General features: G+C 33.1%; 4 protein-coding genes and 1 pseudogene across 5 annotated transcripts in view; 2 read left to right on the top strand and 3 right to left on the bottom strand.

Moving 5' to 3' along the window:
* Nucleotides 1-386: 386 nt before the first annotated feature.
* LOC142524428 (mitogen-activated protein kinase homolog NTF3-like) lies at nt 387-3,602 on the top strand (annotated as a pseudogene).
* Nucleotides 3,603-9,349: 5,747 nt separating this feature from the next.
* LOC142524541 (bZIP transcription factor 44-like) lies at nt 9,350-10,478 on the top strand. The gene is made up of 2 exons (XM_075628574.1): nt 9,350-9,521; nt 9,599-10,478. The coding sequence occupies exon 2, from the start codon at nt 9,858-9,860 to the stop codon at nt 10,368-10,370; it is 513 nt and encodes a 170-aa protein (XP_075484689.1). The 5' UTR covers nt 9,350-9,521; nt 9,599-9,857; the 3' UTR covers nt 10,371-10,478.
* Nucleotides 10,479-12,015: 1,537 nt separating this feature from the next.
* On the bottom strand, nt 12,016-16,130 carry LOC142524718 (uncharacterized). The gene is made up of 7 exons (XM_075628801.1): nt 15,710-16,130; nt 15,280-15,422; nt 14,902-15,173; nt 14,286-14,440; nt 13,893-14,155; nt 12,898-12,960; nt 12,016-12,457 (listed from the first exon to the last, which is right to left on the bottom strand). The coding sequence occupies exons 1-7, from the start codon at nt 15,975-15,977 to the stop codon at nt 12,212-12,214; spliced, it is 1,410 nt and encodes a 469-aa protein (XP_075484916.1). The 5' UTR covers nt 15,978-16,130; the 3' UTR covers nt 12,016-12,211.
* A 409-nt stretch (nt 16,131-16,539) lies between these two features.
* The window catches only part of LOC142524539 (peroxidase 9), a 61,273-nt gene continuing 56,738 nt past the window's right edge, over nt 16,540-21,074 (bottom strand). The window contains exons 1-5 of one of the 2 annotated variants that reach the window (XM_075628572.1): nt 18,470-18,718; nt 17,802-18,387; nt 17,525-17,716; nt 17,211-17,376; nt 16,540-17,126 (exon numbers count right to left, since the gene is read on the bottom strand). In XM_075628572.1, coding sequence (XP_075484687.1) covers nt 16,714-17,126; nt 17,211-17,376; nt 17,525-17,716; nt 17,802-18,044 — 1,014 coding nt within the window. In that variant the 5' untranslated portion in view covers nt 18,045-18,387; nt 18,470-18,718 and the 3' untranslated portion in view covers nt 16,540-16,713. Of the gene's footprint in view, nt 17,127-17,210; nt 17,377-17,524; nt 17,717-17,801; nt 18,392-18,469; nt 18,719-21,074 lie in introns of those variants that run through there. The other variant, XM_075628573.1, reaches the window with a different exon arrangement.
* Nucleotides 18,723-20,595, bottom strand: LOC142524004 (BEL1-like homeodomain protein 11). The gene is made up of 4 exons (XM_075627730.1): nt 19,978-20,595; nt 19,207-19,577; nt 19,068-19,128; nt 18,723-18,866 (listed from the first exon to the last, which is right to left on the bottom strand). Exons 1-4 carry the CDS (start codon nt 20,593-20,595, stop codon nt 18,723-18,725), a joined length of 1,194 nt encoding a protein of 397 aa, XP_075483845.1.

Below are 21,074 nucleotides of genomic sequence, written 5' to 3'. Positions count from 1 at the left end.
CATATAAAGATTCGTGAGACCGTCTCACGAAAGACCTACTCTTTTAATTTAGTTGGTACTATTTTTCAAAGTAAATTTCCTATGTATTTCGATTTCTATAATACCAATGTAAACTATTGCACGTAATAAGCATTTTACCACTTCCCAAAGAACAAAAGCAATATTCAAATCCTTGTGTTTTATTAGAAAATTAAAATGCTCCTAATAATTTTTATACAATTATCGATGCACAACTTGACATGAAAAATAAAAGAGTTTTTCGTTATAAAATAAGTAAAATAATAGATATTCATTTTTCGCTATCAAAACATTAAATTAAAATATTTTTAATAAAGAAAAGGAAAAATCTGCAAAGTTTATTAAAATATATTTAATAAATATTACCATTTTATTAGTTACACTAAAAAATCAAGGGAGATGTGAGGTAATTAATTGCTGAAGATCCTCCTGACCCGATTCAGTGGACTTTGGAGGTAGTTCCGCTGAATTTCAGCTCCGAGCGAATCAGTATTTTTGAAACTTTGACTCAATTGAGTGATATTTGTGGAGAATCTGAAGAATACACGGAAATTTATGGGAGCAATCGTTGCTGAAGTTGAGATGAAAGTGAAATTTGATGGCAAAATGAAGAATTCTGAGGTCTGCTGCGCTTTTTGAGGGAATTTCTGGAAAAATTTCAGCGCAGAAGTATGTCTTTATCTCTATCTTTATGTTAAAGTTCTAGTTTTGTTTACTTGGTTTGAATTTTTATAGATTTTGGTGCTTCATGCATAACTGCGTTTAGTTGGCCATTATAGTGGTTATCTATGTAATTTGATTTTTTTCTCAGTGTAGTAAATAAGGAACTAACCACAATTTATTCCTTTTTTTATTCTCTCCACTTTTATCATTTATCTATTTGATGCTTTATATTATGTCTTGAACAATTTAATTTCATGTGCTAATATTGTTTTTGAAGTTTGGACCATGATGAAACAAGCGGCAAGTTTTGAATCTCGGATGCGATAGTATTGAAATACTGTTTTTGGAACAAATATGTAAGACGAGGAGTTGAAGCTTTTTCTGTCCTCGCGTAGCTTATAAAAACAGTGGAGTCGAATCTTGATATTATCTTATACTTATTTTGAGAATATTCCTTGTCGAGCATTTCCTTTTGGAGATTTCATTTGTGCTTCTTCATCATGGATTTGTATTTTTGGGAAGAGCCCATGGCTTGTATGGTAACTCACCTCTTGAGACACTTGGATATCCACGCATCATTATTGTAATACAAAATGTAGCCGCTTGAGATAATTCATTGCATGAGTATGGACAACACTATTGCATTTTTGATCATACCGTTTGTCGCATTAGTTTGGATACATGACGCGTAATTACACGTGGCGTGTATCCGAATTCTTGTGACAAGAGCTGTATAGAAATGTAATCAAGGATCTGGTGGTAAGTGTATGTTTTTCCTGAGATTATCCAGGAGAATGATACGTGTATTCTCTTGACACTCAGTTTCTATAACTCTACTTTTCTGTGATGCTTTCAGTATCATGGCGACTCCGGTTGAACCTCCAAGTGGGGTTAGATCTCGAGGAAAGCATTATTACTCAATGTGGCAAACACTTTTCGAGATTGACACAAAATACGTGCCAATCAAGCCTATTGGTCGAGGGGCATCTGGTATTGTGTGTTCTTCTGTCAACAGGGAAACAGATGAGAAGGTTGCGATTAAAAAGATACACAACGCCTTTGAAAATCGTATTGATGCACTGAGAACCTTGCGTGAACTGAAGCTTCTGCGGCATCTTAGACATGAAAATGTGATAGCTCTCAAAGATGTCATGCTTCCTATACACAAGGGAAGTTTCAAGGATGTCTATTTGGTATATGAACTCATGGACACAGATTTACACCAGATTATTAAGTCCTCTCAGACTCTTTCAAATGACCATTGCCAGTATTTCCTCTTCCAGGTACTTTTCATCATTAATGGCTCGAGGGTTAGTGTTGTGTATGTGAGTATATCTTGTTTTTCTTCTTTATCTGTTTATTCTATTTCAGTCCCTTGCTCTTTAAGACCTATGGAATAGTTAATTGAAGAGTGGGGAGGCTAGAACTTTGTAGCATTAGGCAAAATTGTTTAATCACCTAGACCTTCATGAGTTTATAATATTTTATTCATGGGAGGCTATTTTAGATTCCATTGTAGTATACTACCATGTTTCCAAACTACATTGGTTTTCATGTGAACCGTTGATGTATTGTGAAAGGTATTACCGATGGTTGTGAGTCCTTATCGTCTTCGTAAAATCATGCAAGTGTTCCTAATGAAGAAATCACCACTTTCTTTGGAAGATTATTCGTTAGATTTTCAAGCTCAACCGAGATATCAATGTGATATTTTAGGAAATTTAAAATATCAGAAAAGATAAACTCATATAAGAGAAAACATGCATAATTCCTCTTTCGTGACTTTGTTATTCCCAGTCTGTGTGAATTGACTCGATATTTCAAAACTTACAAAACCCCCTCTCATACCCTTTAGAATTTAAATTGTATGCGTTATAATGCAATTCTGCAGTTGCTAAGAGGTCTGAAGTATCTACACTCTGCAAATATTCTTCATCGCGATTTGAAGCCCGGGAACCTACTCATTAATGCAAACTGTGATCTCAAAATATGTGACTTTGGGCTTGCACGCACAAACAGCAGCAAAGGTCAATTTATGACAGAATACGTGGTCACTCGCTGGTACCGGCCCCCAGAGCTCCTTCTCTGTTGTGACAACTATGGCACATCGATTGATATATGGTCCGTCGGTTGTATCTTTGCAGAACTTCTTGGAAGAAAACCTGTTTTCCGGGGACAGAGTGTCTTAATCAGCTTAAATTAATCATCAACATCCTTGGTAGTCAAAGGGAAGACAATCTTGAATTCATAGACAACCCAAAGGCGAAAAAGTACATTAAATCTCTTCCATACTCCACGGGAACCCCATTTCCTCGCCTTTATCCTCATGCCCATCCTCTAGCAATTGATCTTTTGCAAAAGATGCTCGTGTTTGACCCTTCAAAAAGAATAGGTGTAACCGAAGCCCTTCAACACCAGTACATGTCTCCCTTGTATGATCCAATATGTGATCCTCCTGCTCAGGTCCCAATCAATCTCGACACGGATGAAGATTTAGGAGAAGAGATGATCAGGGAGATGATGTGGAGGGAGATTCTGCACTACCATCCTGAAGCTGCCACAGCCAGTATGGAATTCAGCATGCAACCTTGAGTTTCTCTACACGGAGGTAAGTGATCATCTCAGAATCTATTATCTGTTTTTGTAGCATTACTATAAGATTCTATCTCTTTGATGCTGTTTTTATGTGTTCCAGTAATAATCATGAAAAACAGTGCATTAGCAGTTTGGGCTGCTCTGCTTTTGTGCTTAGTGTTTTCTGTTTTTGGACATTGTTCATGGGCTCGTACCTTTTTATGACAAGTGCCTTCCAATTTGTACATAATTTGTGTGCTGCTATGTGCAAGAAGGAAAATCCTCCTTGAATCTGATTCCTTGTACAAGTTCCAAGATTTCTTTACTAGAGACTCAAGATTTCTTTACTAGAGACTCACCTAAATTAAAATAAAATATTTAAAAATTATAATAACATTTGATATTTTTAGTCAGATACTCCGTACTTGCTTGTTTCCAAATGGTTCCGAACATAAAAATTTCTTACTTTGCAATATTGTTACAAAATGACGGCTTCAACCTAAGACCTTTAGATCATTCTTTTTTGACGGCTTTAGTAATTAGTACTATTATTGACTCTTTGAGCTGCTTTTAATCAAATATAATTGACATTTTCATTTTGTTGAGGTTAATCACATTATTAGTAATAAAATATCGTGAATGTTGATTATTTATGCATCACGGAAAATGAAAACTTTAACCAATATATTATTAATGGCCTATGATAAGTAAAACCTTTGTTACTACGTTCAAGCATCCGTATTTAGACCTCTTGCCATGTGAGGATTTTTTTAATATTTTTAAATGATTATAAAATACCGAAAAGAGAGAAGGAAAAAAAATTATATTATTTTATTTTATCACCTTCCACTAACTTAATAGTAAGTATGTGCTTATACTAACTACATTTACATAATATACAAATTATTTGCTAAACTTTTATTTGCCTTTGCGTCGAAGCAAGTAATTGTAGATCATGGGAGGCAACTTTAGAATCAAATCAGGAATGTGTACAAAATCTACGTGATAAAAAGTTATACCATGGAGAATATTAGTAATAGTTGATTATGTTTAATAAAAGAATATGAATCATATAGAGTTCGATATATGACAAAAATTATTTGTGTGAGAGTCTCACGAGTACTATTTTGTGTGACAGATCTTTTATATATATATATATATATATATATGACAAAAATTTGTGTGAGAGTCTCATGAGTACTATTTTGTGTGACAGATCTTTTATTTGGGTCATTCATGAAAAAATATTATTTTTTATGCTGAGAATATTACTTTTTATTGTGAATATCGGTAAGGTTGATCCGTCTCATATGAAAAAATTCATGAGATCGTTTCACAAAAGATCTACTATATATATATATACTAGCAAGAAGCACGTGCGATGCACGTGAATATTAATTATTTTAAAAAAATTAAAATATGATTTTTTTAAAAAATAATTTGAATCATTTTTTTATTTATATTGGTTTAGTCTTTTGTCATATTAGACGAATAAATTAATTAAGAACTTATATACCTTACTTTCAAAATCATTTCTCGAATTAAAATTCAAGCAATTGATTTTATGTTATATAATAAATTATAATGAGCATAATATATAAAACGAATTGAAATGAAACATATTTTGAAAATATATATATCTAAGCACCACGTATAAGGTATAATAACCTAAAAATCAACCAAATTATGGATTTTATAAATGCATAAATAATAATTTATATAAGTGAAGCACACTAAGGGCAAATAATTATCATTTTAAAATATTTGTAACCAATTCATCAAAATATTATCAAAACTAATGAAATAATAATATTAATAATAAAATATAGCATATATTATTCAATTTAAATATTATTTATCCTCCTACAAAACTTTTTTATCTTCATAGATAAATTAATTTTCATATACATTAGTTAATGAATAATTTTTTAAAAAGTATATAATTTATATTTTTCATTAAGCCATCAATTACAATTATATATATATATATATATATATATATATATATATATATTACGTATTTTTATGTGTTTAGTGATTGTATATTGTTGAGATCAGGAAAGAATTTAGATGTGGTGAATAAACTTTTTAAAAAATATTTGCTTTTAACAATGAAAAATCTTGTTAATTCTTTTACACTTTTATAAGTATAATAGTTAAATATATAGTTTTTAAATATTTTTAATTATTTTTTAAAATTAAAAAATATATTTTGTTAATATTTTTTCTAAGAATTATGTATCAAGAAAATGTTATTTCTCTAATGTATTTTTATTATCAAATATCAATTCAATTTTTATGTAAAATTATTTTCAAAGTTTCTTATGTTGCAATTTTCTATTAAAAAATAAAAATGTCTATTATGATCTTCATGTATTTAATGATTGTGTAGAAAATTTTCATGCAATTAATCTAACAACACATAATTTATGAGAATAGTAGAAAATTTACAATGAAAAATTTTGTTATTCGTTTTTATACTTTTATAAGTATAATAATTAAATATATAATCTTTTAATATTTTTAATTATTTTTTTTAATTAAACTATTCATTTAATATTTTTTTTAAGAATTATGTATCACGAAAATGTTATTTCTCTAATATATTTTTATTATCAATTATTTTATTCAATTTTTATGTAATATTATTTTCAAAGTTTCTTATGTTGCGATTTTCTATTAAAAAATAAAAACATTATTATGATCTTCATGTATTTAATGATTGTATAGAAAAGTTTTCATGCAATTAATCTAACAACACAAAATTTATGAGGATAGTAGAAAATTTACAATAAAAAACTTTGTTATTCTTTTTACACTTTTATAAATATAATAGTTAAATATATATTATTTTAATATTTTTAATGGAAAATATATAGATTTATTAAAAAATCTATTCTTTTAATATTTTTGTAAGAACTATGTATGAAGAAAATATTATTTCTCTAATGTATTTTTTATTATCGAATATCTATTCAAAACTTTGTCTATCATCCATACTTCTATAGGAGTAGATATTTCAAATATCACCAAATTTTTGTGTACTGAATTTATAAATTTGTCGTATGTATAATCTTTTATAAAAGTGCTACTAAAATCTTTACTTTTCTTACTATAGTCAAACTCTCCAAATTTTTCCAAGAGCTTCATATTTTATGATATTATTAACATATTGACATTCATAATTATTGATATAAATTCGTCTAATAAATTTATTAAACTATTTACTTTCAATTCTTTGTTTAAACCCATAAAATATGTTAGTATTAAACTTCACATTATCATATTATTTTATATTTATCATGTTATTCTACAATTGGACATATAGTTAAATTTTTTTATATATCTTCTTGTAATACTATAATTTATTTATTACTTAATTAGAAATTGCAATAAAAATATAATTACAAAATTATAATAAAATCATTAAAAAATGTAGAGAGATAATTAAAAAAATAAAACATTTAAATGTAGTATAAATATCAAGTATTTGTTAAAATTAATATAGGAGTTATATTTTATTATTGAAATGGTATAAATTACTACAATCAATGTATGTTGTAATGATAATTTATTAGCATTTGTTACAATTTTACATATATATCCTTATATGATTTTTTGAATTCATATTAACAAAGAAGACATTTATGTCTTTTCACAATTGAAAAACAAATGAGTAATCCACACTTTTATAGGTATATAGATATATACTAGGAATGTACACGTGCGATGCACGTAGGTGACTAATAATAAAAAATATAATCACGAAAATTAGATAATGTTTAAAGTCGTTTGAATAACATCATGTTTATAAGTATTTATCAATCTAAATATATCAAAACACAATACATAAAAATACATCATGACAATAAATCATATATATTTACTTATTTATATGACATTTTTCAATCCGCGACATAATACAGTCCTCTTAAATGATAAATCAGCAAAAAAAATTTCATTCAAATATCATTCAAAACGGAAAAAACAATAAAAATAAAAATAACAGAATAGTGAATTTTACCAAAATCAAAACTAAAATTTACTTAAATAGAGTACACATAGACAATGGACAATGAATCACAAAAATTAACTAAGAAATGTAAATAAATAATTTTTTTACATAAAGTTTAGAAAATAAAGAAGAATGTGAATTAATGTCCAAATCTATCTAAGATGGACAATGAATCACAAAAAAACCCTTAAAAAGACATATTAATTTAATTTGCTAATTTAAATGAACAAGGAAATGTAAAAAAATAATTTTTTTGGTATAAAATTAAAGAAATAAAGAGGAATGTGTATTAATGTCCAAATTCATTTATGATGGACAATGAATTACAAAAAAAATCCTTAAGATAACCTAATAATTTAATTGACCAACTTAAATGAACAAGGACATATAAGAAAATTCACAATTGAAAGTGGTACATATGTACGTTAGATATAACGTGTTCTTTGAAAAACTAGCACGTAAACCACGAAGTAGCACGAATAAATATTGAAGGGTTTGGCTATTTCGGTAAGCACAACTTAAGATTTAAATGGTCAAATTTCAGCAGCTCTCTTTTATTTTTATTATAATTATAATTATTATTATCATTATCTACATATGAATAAATTAATATTAGTGCTATTAACTCCAACGTGCTTAATTAAATTAAAATCAAAGACTTAATAACCACTTTAATAAAATTTAAAATCGAGGGACTCTTAATAAGGCATGTTACAGTACGGATTAAGCTGGTTCCGGATTACTTGGTGATAATACCAAACCAATCATGTATAATATCATATTGGATCGGTTCTGAATTGTAACTAAATCCAAAAACTGAAATTGAATTAAATTATATTAAAATCGAACTGAACCAGATTGAGATCAAATTTTTTTTATTTACAAGGACCAAATTAAAATTGTTTCGGATACATTTTGAAGGAACATATATCCCCAATTGTTTCCGTCATCACATTTAAAAACTATATTAATGTTAAATTATTTGATTTGTTTTCGTAATTATGGTGAAGCCCGTACACATTAAAGGAGGGCAAAAGGGGTCCCCTACCTCAAACGTAAAATCAAACACGTGAAATAAATAACCGAGTGACCGGTCTGTGTTGTTTAAATCAGCTTTTGCGATCAACGTGGGAGCCCTTCACCATAAAAATACTTTTCAAGATTGATTTCGTCTATATTTTGGCTTTTGCCTCTCAATTATATTAGAAACTTGGACCACTCGGTGTAGTATGAGCTACAAGTTATCGACACCTGATCGAAAATATATTTGATCGACCCTTGTAAATCCACCTACCCTCGAGTGGTTCTAATTCATGCTGTATCACACTATCACCCATCGTATCAATCATGTTTCAAAGAGTAGATTTTTTGTGAGACGGTCTCACAAATCTTTATCTGTGAGATGGGTCAACCTTACCGATATTCACAATAAAAAGTAATACTTTTAGCATAAAAAGTAATATTTTTTCATGGATGACCCATATAAGAGATCTGTCTCACAAAATATGACTCATGAGATCGTATCACACAAATTTTTGCATGTTTTTAAGACTGACAAAAGAAATATTACACATACAATGTTGACGAAGTTTTTGTTAATTTCACACACAAATTATGATGTATATAATTCAGATATTTTTTGTCAGAATTATATTTGTATTACTGCTATACAGAATTTCCAATATTCGATTGATGCCTTGGCTACAGCTGGATGTGCAAATCCCTTCTACACCTCACATGTCTTATCACTCTGATGCTCACACAAAAATCCAATCCCCCGTTTCACTTTTCCCCACCATCTACTCCTTTTTTTTTTAATGTAGTTTCACACACACACACACACGCGCGATTTTCGTTTATTTTAATAAATTTTAAATACTGATAGTATTTTATATTATAATTATGGAATAATTAATTTTAATTATCTGGTTTAAAAACCAAAACCAAAACTAAAATCATCATAAAGGGCAATCAACGATTTGGTTTTGGTTCCACTTTCTATCTGTACCCTTTTTATGTATGCACATCATTTTTTTTAATTTTTTTTAATGTGTTCTTGCCTACCATTTCCTTCTATTTAACAACCCATTCCCCTAACTTTGGGTCCTCTCCTCTCCCCTCTGATCTCTTCCAAGCAGAATAGCTGATATTCTGTTTCTACGCTTATTGCTCTTTTCGTTTTGTGTTTTTTTAAGTCCGAGTTTTAATTTCTTGGGGAGGTTCAGCTGATTCTTTTGTGTATCATTTTGTGGTATTTTTCTGGCTGTTACTCTGCCCAGGAAGAAATTTATTGTCCTGTTGTCTGAAGATTAAATCTTGATGCTGCAGGTATTGTTCTTGATGTTTAAGATTCATGTTTCCGGTACTCAGTGAGATCCTCAGGTCCGGTTGTATGATCAATTCCTTACTCAGACGCAGGACTCATCTTGTTCAATCTTTCTCTGTTGTATTCCTTTACTGGTTCTACGTTTTCTCATGAAAGAATTGTCGAATCTCGGTAATAAATAAAGAAATCACTAAGTCTTATCATTCGCGAAACGATAAAAATCCAAGAAATCAAAGGCCCTTTTGCGGAAAACACATAAAAATGGCTTCTTCAAGTGGGAATTCCTCCGTTTCACCCCCGATCCAAACGTCGGGTTCAGAGGGAGATCTCGTGCAGGTTATTGATCAGAAGAAGAGGAAGAGAATGGAATCGAACCGGGAATCTGCCAGGCGGTCTAGGATGAGAAAACAGAAGCATTTGGATGATCTTCTGGCTCAGGTGTCTCAGATTAAGAAAGAAAATAACGAGATTCTGAGCAATATAAATATCACCACACAACACTACTTGAATGTTGAGTCCGAAAACTCGATCTTGAGGGCTCAACTGTTGGAGCTAAGCCAAAGGCTTCATTCATTGAATGAAATTCTTGGTCACATAAATTCCTACACCGCCGGCGCAGCCGCCGTCCCCGCCGCCACATGGAGCTGCATGTTTGAGGCTGAAGAGTTTCAGAACCTGGACTTGGCTGACAATTTCTTGGGCAATTCTTGGAACTCAATGGCACTCATAAACCAACACCCCATAATGGCCTCCGCTGAGATCTTTGATTATTGAGAAGGAAAAAATAATAATTAATGTATCTTTTATTTTCTAGTACATTTTCGTCAATGCCGTGAATACATCTGATGAATTTGGGAACGTGATTATTATTGGTTCTTGTCATTTAATTTTGTTGTTTTGTACTTTTGCTAGGAAAAATGCATTGAACGACTGTCAAAAAAAGGTTTGGAGACTGGCTTTTTGAAACGTTTAGGAGTCCTGAATTGAATATTAGATGTTAAATAATAATAATAATAATAATAAATCGTATGGTTGTGGATGTATGTGTAATCTTGGTTCATCAGGGGCATGCCCCTCGAAATTAATTAAGAGTTGTTAGTATAATTTTTTGGTTTCTCCACTTGGTATTTGTTGCCTACTTGGCTCCACTTCATTTATATATTTATTGACATCAAGTTATTATTGGCGTATAATAATGGCATAAATAAATGTGCTATTAATTCAATCATAGAACCAAACTTACTGGACAAAAACTTGTGTGAGACGATCTAACGGATCGTATTTTATGAGACGGATCTCTTATTGGGTCATTCATGAAAAATTATTACTTTTTATGCTAAGATTGTTACTTTTTATTGTGAATATCAGTAGAGTTGATCCGTTTCACAGATAAATATTCGTGAGACCGTCTCACAAGAGACCCAGTCAACTTAATGTTAGGCGTCTACCACATTGATTACTTAATTAACTAATAATTTTATGTGTACTTTGTTGTCGTAAATTTTATTTTATTCCAATTATGTTAATTTTTTTGAAATTAAAATTATTTTAGATAAGTAACAGCGAACGAATCCAAATAAAGTTACTTTTTTTTTTATTATAAAGTCACCTTTAAGTAATATCAAATAATTATAATTTCGTATACGTCATTTTGCTCTCTCTTGACTAAATTGTTCACAGGTTTTCTTATTTTATGGATAGTGGAGATTTATTTTAACATTATATTCCTGAGGTGTCCATTTTTTATTCATCATTCTAAAAGCAAATATTCAAGCAACACACACAATTTTTGTAGGCTTGTACATTTTTTTATTTCTTTACTTTATGCTGCATTTCGGTGGGTTGGTCTCTTTCAGTCGACTTATCCCCTGGGCAGTAGCAGACGAGAAGAATATACTTTGTTCCGGTGATAAGATAATTACATTAATTTTATAAATTTATGAGATAGTTAAAGTTGTGTAGCGTCATTATTTTTGGAATTATGACATGGTAGAATTCGAACTTATTTCTTCATGAACATTGAACTAAACAATTGCGCACGAATTGCGCTTGGAAAGGGCGACTGGATATAATTGAACGTATACTCCCTATATTTGGAATTAGATTGCATATGGGATGACAAAAGAATGCAAGTGGAAGCCATCAAGGTAAAGCTTTTCTTTCATAGATTGCATGTCAAAGCTATGGGATGACAAAAGAATGCATGTGAAAGCCATCGAGGTTAAGCTTTTCTTTTAGTAAAGGGTTGTTATTTAATGTCCTTGAACAAGCAGTGGTTCACTTTTCTGCATCAAAATGAGATTCCATCATGTGTTCATTTTCTTCTACATGAATAAATACACTACAGTGTGTGACTTTTATTACTAAAGCATGCTTTAGCAGCTTTCATTATTGAGTGGTGTACCATCGACTCGAAATATGAATCCCCTGACAATATTACATTAACATAAATTAAATGGGCAAGCATTTACAGCTCAATAAACTTGATGTGGAAGCAGGTTGTAGTGTAGAGTTTACAAGGTTGAAATTTTAGTAAAAATTAAACATTTTAGCACGTGTTATTTTTTTTCACACATTTGCATGCTAAGTTCTCTATGATACCTGAATTGTGCCTTCTAACTATTTGCCTTCCGCAAAATTTCCTTCAGAACCAAGGATATTCTGTAAGACATATGGTGTTCAAGAAACATTTCTTTGACCCTTGCGTGACCCTTCTTCCCCATTGTCATCCTTGTCTCCACATGCGTGGCTAGTTGCACGATATTTGCTGCAAGTGGCGCGAGGCCGTCTTTTCCAGTTTGGTGTAACCAACCAGTGGTGCCGTTCACAACAATTTCCATCGTGCCGCCAGCTGCGGTGCCCTAATGTATATGAAATTCATACTTAGAGATGCTCGCTGGATATTGAAAGTTGAGATGGACACTGGATAAGTCAAGACAGTAGGTTGCGATGGGTTTCTAAATGAAAAATTCATCCAAATTATATACCAAGCAAGCCTAGTTGACAAAGTAAACATTGATTCATCAATTATTGAGGCCTCTCAAATTTAAACCCGATCACGAGGTTGAAATTCCAATTTTACGAGAGCACATAACTTGGTCATTGCAATCTTAAAAATTCAAGGACAATTGCCGCGAGCAACAAGGACAGAGCTCCATGGGGAGTTCAGTTCCCAGACAGGCTATTCTAGAGTCGAGACTAGATTGTACCTAGATGGAGATATCATCTTCCGAAGCATAAAAGTTAAATGAATTCCAATTAAATGGATATACGAGACAGATGACGATACAAGATAGTTTACCAATACAGGGAGCTGAAAAGCCATGGCTTCAATGGTTATCCTCCCAAAACATTCTCCGCGTGCCTACATGTTACCAAAATGTTATTCTCTAGTCTGCATGATGAACAAGAACTAGATTCTCAAAAATGCCAGCTGTAACATTAACGCAGCCACATCAACAACTTGAAGCCAAAGTAAAAAAGCTAGTTTACATTGGATAATATCAAAAGAACTGTTCGTCCAATCCTAATTGCCACATGCCTTAAAAATAATGATAGAATTAGAAGATTTTCATCTCCGTAAGCTCAGGAGATTCCTACACGTGTCACTTTGCACCTGTCAGTTTGTAATTTATTCTTTTTCTCACAGTTTATAGCTGAACTTTGACCCACCCATTGGCTTGTTGGACCAAGAACCGGAAGGATGTAATCATGTCAGGTCTAAATTACAGAATCAAACTAAAAGTAATAGCATGAAGCCAGAAATGGAAGGCATCCATTATATGACAATAGGATCTCCATTACTAAACTTAAGCATCACCCACCTACCAAACTGGTCTGAGACCGTAGAACTAAGCACGTCCACTTTGATTTATAAACTTTAAGTTTAAAGATGAAAAAATAGATGAGCTCGAGCTTCATCATTATCTGAGTTGAATCCCCTTTTTCTTAAACCTACACAGTCAATATTTTTGCAAAAGAAATCACAACACAGAAAAGTCAAATAAAGTTTTAGAAATATACTCCATCCGGATTTTCATTTGGTTTCACTTTCAAAAGAAAATCATTCTCTCAAAGTACGATATCTTAGGGAAAAAAAGGCATGCAGAGAAAAGGAGCACAACAAGGAAAATATGCAACAGAGAAATTTGACGGATATTCTTGTCTGGTATCTTATAAACCAGCATGATACTAAACCACCAGATTTTACGCAAAAAAGGATATAATTGACATTCGATCGGGGGAAAAAGTTAAATTTCGAGCGTGAGAAAAACAAAATTAGACATCGACAGGAACCTGAGAGTTTTGGACAAGCACATCAATAGAAGCCAGATAAGGAGCAACGTTCATGGTTTTGTTTACGAATCGCACACTGTGCTGAATCTTTTTGTCAGCCACGAAGTTGCGCAATTCTGTTTCAAATTTTGTCTGAGAGCTAGTGTCACTTCCCACTATAACTGCATACACTGGAGGTACATGCAACTTCTTCTCTTGGATAAGTTGTAGAGCCTCATAGAAAGATTTAAGAAATAGATCCTGCCCTTTTCCACGAGAAACACCTGAAGCAATAGAACATCCATAGCTCAGGACTGCTCATCTATGTAACCAAGATAACGACTCCCATATAAGTAACTGGTTTATGGAAAGGACAATGCATAGATTCACAACTTCTTTGTTAGTAAAGCATACTGTTGATAATGGCAAACAGAAGATCATCTTTTCGGACTCCAAGAGATTCTCTAATATGCTCTCGAAGGACCTTTTTCGCCACACTGTCTTCAGCTACATCCATCAAGTCTTTGCTATTCCCAAGGTGCACAACATAGGTTGCAGGCATCTTAATCCTGAGACATTGGAAGTGGAAAACAACATACTGACTTTACACAATGAACCAAACAAAGAGAAAGCTATACAGACAATTACAGTCCAATTCTTGAAAGTAGAACATGATTGTTGTTTGCGGAATTAAACGAAGTGGGTTTTCTCATACTTGCTTATATTTATTTTTATTTTCATCTTTTCTACCGCAGGCTTGACCCCAGGTTCCTTCTCTTTTGAATTTCTCAGATAAGATGAGATCATGAGAACATCACCTAAATTCAGAGATATTCAACGGCCATACTCTATACTAGGTTCCACAAAGCTTAGAACAATTACTTGATATCACTACTCCTTGAGCCCAGAAGATACATGTCTCATTACTTAAATACACTATTTTTCGTAAAAGAATCCACAATTATTCAGGAATCTCATACACAAATAAATAGATTAATAAACATTATATCACATATGTAAAGTAGCATACCCCAATCTTTCATGAGTCCGGTTCTTCCAATAGTCAGCAGTGGTATGTGAATCAATCATGGCACCTGCAACAAAAGGGAGGTGCTTAACATACTCCAGGTTAAAGTAATGCCCTCGCATTTCATGAATCCACCACAAAACCTTTGGGAGCACACGAGGCACATTATCCTTGAGCACAGCATCCAGCCATTTCCCAGCCACGGCTGTATTTAAAATGACTAAATCAGCTTTAAGAGCTGTGTCAACAGCTTCCTGCCCCTTTGCAGGCAAAACCTTCATGAACGAGAAACTTAATTCAGATGATTCTGGCGCATTATAGTAAAACCAGATTCAAACCAAAACTGCCTAGCCATATCCCACTACATGAACCTCAACATACCTTCACTCCTCGGTCTGCCATTCTTTGCTCCAAACTGTGGATCACTTCATCGGGTTCCGTAGGCTTCTGATTGGTGATCCAGACAATTCTCGTGCCAACAGCTCTTAACAAAAACGCAAGTTCCATCAGCAGTAAAGGCCCACCTGTGAAACATAATTGCAAATTAAAATGTCTACCCGGCATTCTCTTATTCATAACATTCTGAAATGATTAAAACCTAATTTCAGTCTCAAATTCAAGATTAAAAAAAACTCTTGAAGCTAACTATTAAGCAAAAAACTTTAGAAACAGAATAACGATCACCATATTTTTCATTAAAGCGGAAAAATCTGGTCTTTTTCAAAGGGGAAAAATGCCACTTCTGTAGAATTTAAATAATCGCGCTTCAAACAAAAATGTCGAAACAAGTATTAAATCGATCAGTTCTAACCGGAGAGCGAGAGTTCGTGGGAAACCAAAAGAACAAGCTTCGATTTCATGAAACTGAGTGGGTTTTCTCCTTTCTTCACGCCGCCGCCGATCTCCGGTTCGACTGTATCGATTCGAGGGCTAAAATTTCCGTACTCCGAAGAATTACAAGAATTGAACGAGGATCCGATGAAGAAGGCAATGGCGGTGGAGAGGGCCACGCAGAGCAATATCATCAACGGCCATCTCTTCTGGACCGAAATCATCCCCGTCGTCGAATGCTTCGGCATTATATGCTGTCCGATTTGGTAGACAACTGGAATTACAGCATTTTTTGGGCGGACTAATTTGAGAATTTGAGGGCTAGGGAAACTGGCTGGATTCTCATCACTCACCCCTTCACTCTCGCAAGTAAATAGATAAATATAATTAATTCAGTCTCAGTTTAATAAATTCTTGAATGAAAATCGATTTTCCTACGATTGAGTTTTCCGGCACCAATAAATAAAAAATCAGACAACGCTTTTCTTTTTTCTTTTTTCCTTTTTCTTTTTCACATGGTTATTTAAACATTGAGTAGTGTGTATCTATGAGACGGATCAACTTTACCTATATTCACAATAAAAAGTAATACTTTTAGCATAAAAAGTAATACTTTTTCATGGATGACCCAAATAAGAAATATGTCTCATAAAATACGACTCGTGAGACCGTCTTACACAAATTAGGATTTCATATAGCTAAATTAGGATTTCATATATATTTTTTAAATTATTTATTTTCGTGAGAATTCAAATACATTTAATTTTATCCTATATATCCTAATGCAATAAATTATTAATTCCTCGAAAATAATAACAATATGATTATGATTCAAAGCTTCATGAGAATACAAATTAATTATTTAACTTCAAACTTAAACATAAAACCACATTTGTAGAAACATACATACAACAACAGCCATGCATATTAAGCCATACATATTGCACAACTTACTCAAACAACAATAATGTCAAACTATATTTTTTAGTTAAGTGTACGACAATTTTTTCTGACTTCCCCGTTGCTACCCACGAGAGGACTGATGTTCCCCATTCTAACCATAGACTTAGCAAACTGGAAGAAGAAAAGGGATCCATCTTCTGCATATCTTCTCACCAAATCCGCGGTCTGTTTCACGTCTCCGGTGACCAGAACTTCGTCTGAGTTAAGAAGGCCTTTGCCCCACAGTAAAAGCTTGAAGTATTTGTTGTCAAATTTGACTGGAGTTGAAAGATCAAGGGGTGAAATGTTGTTGTCGCCACCATTTTGAGGACATACTGTCTTTAGGTCATTGTAGTAATTTCTCTCTAAAGTTACATCCGGTTGGTTGTTACCATTTTGATTGTACAATCTTTGTCTGAAAGTCACACATCTAGCCATTCCAATTGTATGACTTCCTATAATATCATGGTGATAAATTCAAATATATATATAGCAATAAAAAGAAGTAAATTAGTGGGGAAAAATGATAAAAATCTTACCAGATAAAGCAACAAGATCCTCTAAACCAAGTCCCTGGCGCCTGAATTGTGTGATAAGAGTCTGGATTGTGGAATTTGGTGCCGGAATGTTGGTGTTCGACTTGCTAAGACTTGCTACTCTCGAGTCCCTCCTACCCAACGGTACTTCCCAATGAGGTCCACCACTCTACAGTGTGCATAAATAATCACATCACTTAAATGAATTTTGAAACCTTATGCGCAATTTTCGAGTTATAATTAGCTATCTTTTATGGATTGTCTTAGAATGTTGCATGTGTTGAACTTGTCCTGGATTATATATATTATCAGCTTACGAGAACAGTAGAATCCCTGGCAGCAAGAGCAACAATGTCTGCACATGAAACAGTGTGTGGGCAGACTTGTTCGAGTTTGGCTTTGATTTCATCAATCACTTCGAATCCCCTCAGGGAATTTTTGTTTGGTCCCGAATTCTTCTCACTCACTATTTTCGAGCTATCATCCAGCAACACCGATGCATCACACCCCTATATCAGTAATAAATATAAGCATAAAATTTAGAGGAGAAAATGAAAGAAATCCTTAATCTTGATCAATAGTATAGACTTGTACCTGAACAAAGCAATCATGAAAATGAAGTCTAAGCAAAGAAGCAGCCATTCTCGAGTCTTTAGCAATAGCATTCTCCAAGACAGACATGATGATTTCATTAGCTTGTGGGCATGAATACTGGTAGAACTCCGGTGTAAGACCCGAGTAGTACCCGAAACCTGATTCAGGAAAACCTTCTGGCATCGAGCAAGAGATCAAAACCAGTGCTATCAGACTGGATATTATTAACTTGAGACAACTCATTCTCGGGTTCGAATTGAAAATTGCGTAATTAAATCACCTGTTTTCTAAAGTTTCTTGGTGAAGTTCTCGTGCATCATTTCTTGATTTAAATAGTGCTCAAATTCTAGCATGTTAACTACTCTTGATATATGTACCAAATCCTCTTAATGTTGCTGAAGAAGATTGCCTGTTATGGATCATATGCGACCATTTCAATTTGTACGTAGACTTAATTACAAGTTTGGATGACATTAGGTTTTGAATTTTGAGACAGTGTTTCTGGTTTTAGTTTCACCTGCTCCATGAATGTCATGAAATAATGCTACCCATATTCTATGGAGTTCTTCGATATCACTCCTAGTTTCTTTCTCTTAAATTAAATCAATTTTTTTTAAAAAGAATTTGTATATAAATTCTTAAATTTATATATCACCATTTCCCTTCACCCTCGTTTTTTCCCTACAATTTTTACATCTCCCAGTATAACTCTCTTTTATCTTAATTCATCTCTACTTACTAAAAATATAATATTATTGTATTATATTTTAAAATTTCATAGATATCCATCCTTTCACAAACTATATATTTATAATATCAAGTGATGAACTCAACCTAATTTTTCACCAGTTAACCACTATTATAAGCAGAGCTAGAGTAGAACTTGGAATCCGAGTTATTGATATGTACAAAATACGTTCTTCAGCATGAATCCCCTATTCCCTCGGCAGTAGTTGTCAACAGTTCATCTGATTCAATGGAAGAGTCACCAAATTCCTCTTTGTACATTTGTTCTATCATGGGCTTCCACATACGGACTCTAGCATTTATGAACCAGTTAGAAACCTGAAACACAAGCATTTCAAAATTATTCCTCATATTAGATCACAAAAATCAATCATGCGACACTTTTACTCAGAATTTAGCTACTTTACCCACTAGTAAAAGCACATAACATGGAGATTTCTAATGCCAAATCTACAAGTTGCCTAAAAATGTTCTTATGTAATCTGAGCACAAGTCCCCTTTGAAATTAAAGGAGTTCACCTGATTCTTTGACAGGCCCGTCTGAGATGCCAACACAAGCTTTTCAGAATCATGAGGATACCTGGAACAATAATTTAAACCATTCACAAATATTGTCATCTAAAAATGCCACTAAATTTGCAATATTTGAGGTGCATACGGGTGCAGGAAGTGTTCAAAAAGCCAAGCACGTAGAATCATCACAGAGTTCTCCGGCAATCCCCGAATCAGCCTCCAACTCTGCGTGATTCCAAGCTGCTGCTGCAGTGTAGTTCTATTATGTGTACTTTTTTGATCCAGCAGACTTAGTTGGCCTAATCTTGAACTGATTCTTGGCATGTCTGCTTCCATCTTTCGTTTCGAGGCACGAATTTGAGACAATATCGCGTTTCTTAGGATGCCGAAGTGTTTGGACACGGCTTGAAGAGCCAGAGCGGTGTAAGATTTTCCAGCTCCTACCCCTGCTATTGCCTCAAAACATGACACCAATTCCTCCATATGATTATAGTATTCCTCGTATCTTCTCTCCACCTTAGTTTCATAGAAGAATGATAAGAAATGTAGTGTATATAGTACCCCCAAAAGCTAGAGGTCATTACCATAGGTGTGCAAAAACTATTTTTGAACATTTCTGAGCATTATATGTTTTAATTAAAATTTGAAATAAAATCAAGCCAAAATCGTATATGTTCGAAAATATAAATTTCACGTTGAACTTGGAGGAAATATCATTTGTTCAGAAGTGGCATAAAATAGATGATCTTTTGAGCTTTGATTGGGAAGTCACCTCTTTCTAGTCAAATGAGAAAAATCATGCAATTATATGCTCAAGGAAGGTTTCAATTCTAGCTCGAACATGAACATGGCACGCAGATGGGCCAAGATGTCTAAGATTTAGACGGACTAAAAATGCTTAAAAGATCGGATTAACCTCTTGTAGTAGTGCAAGAAACTTTAGAAGATGAACACAAGATCCAGGCTTCTCAGACAGCTCTTCATTGTACCCGAAAGACCCACTTTGGCAGCGGCGTGATAATTTCTCCATATATTTCTTGTTGCTGGCATCAATTTCCTTGCTTCCAATATTAACCATTTCTTCAAGGAGGGACTGAGCTGGTTTCAAGTACTTGGAGCTTCCCATTGCAGCGGACGAGATAAAAGCACATCCAGTTCCAGCAAAACAATAATCACTTGTGGTTCTGTCGAGCACGGTATTGTAATAAATTATGTATCCAGGATCCATGACAGAGCCTAAAGAAAGTGAAAGTCTTTGAGCTTGGTGGGCTGCTGATGTTTCAAGAAGATTCATAGCCCTAGTACCATGTCTTAAAACAGATTCATTTGACAATTGTGGGGCATGGAGAAGGTCTACAGATCTAGGCATTCTTTCACCAAGTGATTGAATGTTTAAAGGTAGAGAGTGAGATTGTGATCCACAAGCAACAAAATGCTGGTTTTCAAACTGATTTTGATCTGCTATGGAGTTTAAAACTAAGAATTGACGCAGAATACTTGAATTTGAGTTTGAAGGTGAGTCTTCCAATACCATTTCCAAACTCTTTCAGGGTTATGCAGTTTGATTTTTGTTGGTTTTGAAAAAAAATATGGATCTTGATCAAAAAACTTTAAAGAAGAATAATGCAGACATTCCTTGGGATATGAAAGCGAAGAAACGGGCTCGTAAAATGTGAATAACAAAAATACCTCTTTTAGATTTTAGTTCATTCAATAGGAAAGCAATGGCTTTATCTTATGCTGCAATATTCCTTTCTTTGTTTTTTCCCGAAGTCTACGGCACACTATATAGAAAGCTGTAAGCTATAAAAGCTTGATCAACAGACCTCTGCAAGGACTTAAATAAAGAAGCTTATCTTTTAAACAAGTAAACATGCTGAAATTGACATGGGAAAAGTTTTAAAAAATGCCAGTTACGATATGATGAAAATTGAGTCTTTGCATCATTGATATGAAATTTACCTGAAAATATGAGTCTCATATCCTGTAATGGTAGTGAGAGATTAGGATAAT

This window comes from Primulina tabacum, chromosome 14, assembly GCF_025594145.1.
Source record: "Primulina tabacum isolate GXHZ01 chromosome 14, ASM2559414v2, whole genome shotgun sequence".
Lineage (NCBI taxonomy): Eukaryota > Viridiplantae > Streptophyta > Magnoliopsida > Lamiales > Gesneriaceae > Primulina > Primulina tabacum.
The sequence above is the reverse complement of the archived record's forward strand: the minus strand, read 5'-3'. Positions and strand labels throughout refer to the sequence as shown.

Excerpts from the sequence above, each read along its gene's own strand:
- LOC142524541 (XM_075628574.1), top strand. The coding sequence starts at position 9,858 with ATGGCTTCTTCAAGTGGGAATTCCTCCGTTTCACCCCCGATCCAAACG.
- LOC142524004 (XM_075627730.1), bottom strand. The coding sequence starts at position 20,595 with ATGGTATTGGAAGACTCACCTTCAAACTCAAATTCAAGTATTCTGCGT. Across the intron at positions 19,129-19,206 it reads TTTGAACACTTCCTGCACCC|GTATCCTCATGATTCTGAAA; the intron begins GTATGCACCTCA and ends TTATTGTTCCAG. Across the intron at positions 18,867-19,067 it reads CGGGCCTGTCAAAGAATCAG|GTTTCTAACTGGTTCATAAA; the intron begins GTGAACTCCTTT and ends CTTGTGTTTCAG.
- LOC142524718 (XM_075628801.1), bottom strand. The coding sequence starts at position 15,977 with ATGCCGAAGCATTCGACGACGGGGATGATTTCGGTCCAGAAGAGATGG. Across the intron at positions 12,961-13,892 it reads TGCTTGTCCAAAACTCTCAG|GCACGCGGAGAATGTTTTGG; the intron begins GTTCCTGTCGAT and ends GGTAACATGTAG. Across the intron at positions 12,458-12,897 it reads CTTTTCAGCTCCCTGTATTG|GGCACCGCAGCTGGCGGCAC; the intron begins GTAAACTATCTT and ends CATATACATTAG.